At 52.0% G+C, this 1,691-nt stretch overlaps 1 protein-coding gene across 1 annotated transcript; it reads left to right on the top strand.

Annotated features, from left to right (window-relative positions):
* The first annotated feature begins 447 nt into the window (after window positions 1-447).
* Window positions 448-1,191, top strand: LOC119305413. The gene has a single exon (XM_037581933.1). The coding sequence runs from the start codon at window positions 642-644 to the stop codon at window positions 990-992; it is 351 nt and encodes a 116-aa protein (XP_037437830.1). The 5' UTR covers window positions 448-641; the 3' UTR covers window positions 993-1,191.
* The last annotated feature ends 500 nt before the right edge of the window (window positions 1,192-1,691 follow it).

Raw genomic sequence — 1,691 nt, 5'->3', positions numbered from 1 at the left:
TTTTTTGCGGGGAACTGACGATGCTATAGCCTACACCTGTAAAAACAACACGTTACAAGATGTGCTCGACCCATAAGCCTTCCATCAATTCCCTACCCAGAAATGTTAGTTTTATCTTTGTCCAGCACTATTTGTTTCGTTAGTCACATCACATCACAGCACGTCAGCATCGGTCTCTCTGATTCAGCTTGCTCTCGTGGCCACAAAGCATCCACCCACGGATCCGGCTTGCCTGTTCTCTTCCCATACTTCCATCTGTGCTCCCACTTCATTCTACAGTTGTCCTTTTTCTTTTTCCCTTTCTAATCTAATCATCTCCCCTGATTTTAAGGGGGTGGGGCCGGACTTTATTTTGTTCCAATCAAATCATGCTACATATGTGGGAGCACAGATGGGCACACACGCGGGGAGCAGGCAAGTCTCCACCCAGACCATCTCACTCATCAGTCTCTCCCTCACCTTCCCCTCTCGCATCAAACTCCACCATGGACCCTTCATCTCAGTCTCTATATAAATCCCCTCTGCCTCCAAGATTACTCAAACACAGAGCAAAGCTAAGAACTCACAAGTCACAACAACACCGCACAATTCGTTCTTGAACTCTCGTGGTTGGTTTTAGTTGGTTTGTTGTAATCGTAGTGATGGCGCCGGAGCGGAGGCGTTCGGGGCTGGCGGCGGCGGCGGACGCGGCGTCGTGGTGCTGCGGGGTGGCGCTGGTGACGCTGCTGCTGGTGTCGTCGCTCCGCGCGGGCGAGGGGGAAGAGAGCGGCGGGGCAGTGGTGGTGCGCGGCGCGCGGATCGCGTCGGCGTCGCGGCGGCCGTGCGACGAGATATACGTGGTGGTGGAGGGGGAGACGCTGCACAGCATCAGCGACAGGTGCGGCGACCCCTACATCCTGGAGCACAACCCGCACGTCCACGACCCCGACGACGTCTTCCCGGGCCTCGTCATCAAGATCACGCCGCGCGCCGCCGCTGACACCCGCAAATGAACGCGCTAACGACGCAGCTTCCTCGCCGTCTTCAGCGCTGTGTGGCGCTCGTATGATCGTATCCTCCTGGATGGATGCGACTCGCGGACAAGAATTTGTTTCGAGCTGTAGCCAAGTGAAACGGTCGTTTCTGGTACGATTGAGAGAGAAAAATGGATCGTTTCTGGCTGTGAATAGAAATAAAATGTTGCTCGCAGAAGATCTCCTTTTTCAGTCGGTTCTCGTTTTCTGTATTGGAATTTCGGTGCATGTTGTTTTGGACGCTCATAACTCGGGAACGATTCCTCATAGCATCCCCAGTTGTTCGGCCCCTCAGGGCGCATAAAAATCGTCTCATGAAGGCGAGACGGCGACTCGTTCGGCGCTGGGGTCGGTTTTGCATCCAGTCGTCGCCCCCCAGTTCGTCCCAGTCGTCGATTTTGGCCCACTTTTGAAGCCCCGTTTCAGCGAAAAATGCCCATATGGACGAGAATAGGCCCATATTCGGCATGGTTCGCCGTGGCTCGGCGTTCAATTATCAACATAAATATTTTTTTACACATATTTCATCACAAAAAATTCAAAGACTTCAGCAAAATAGTACAACAACAAATAGTTCAATACAAATTATATAGTTCAACAAATAAAAAAAATCATATTTCATCACACGTCGTGCCTGGTGTCGCCCTTGAACCTCCATAGGTGCTCTATCAGATCTTG

Source organism: Triticum dicoccoides, chromosome 1B (genome assembly GCF_002162155.2).
Source record: "Triticum dicoccoides isolate Atlit2015 ecotype Zavitan chromosome 1B, WEW_v2.0, whole genome shotgun sequence".
NCBI lineage: Eukaryota > Viridiplantae > Streptophyta > Magnoliopsida > Poales > Poaceae > Triticum > Triticum dicoccoides.
This window is presented reverse-complemented; position numbering and strand designations above follow the sequence as displayed.

Bases quoted from the DNA above. Each gene is read 5' to 3' on its own strand.
- LOC119305413 (XM_037581933.1), top strand. From the start codon at position 642: ATGGCGCCGGAGCGGAGGCGTTCGGGGCTGGCGGCGGCGGCGGACGCG.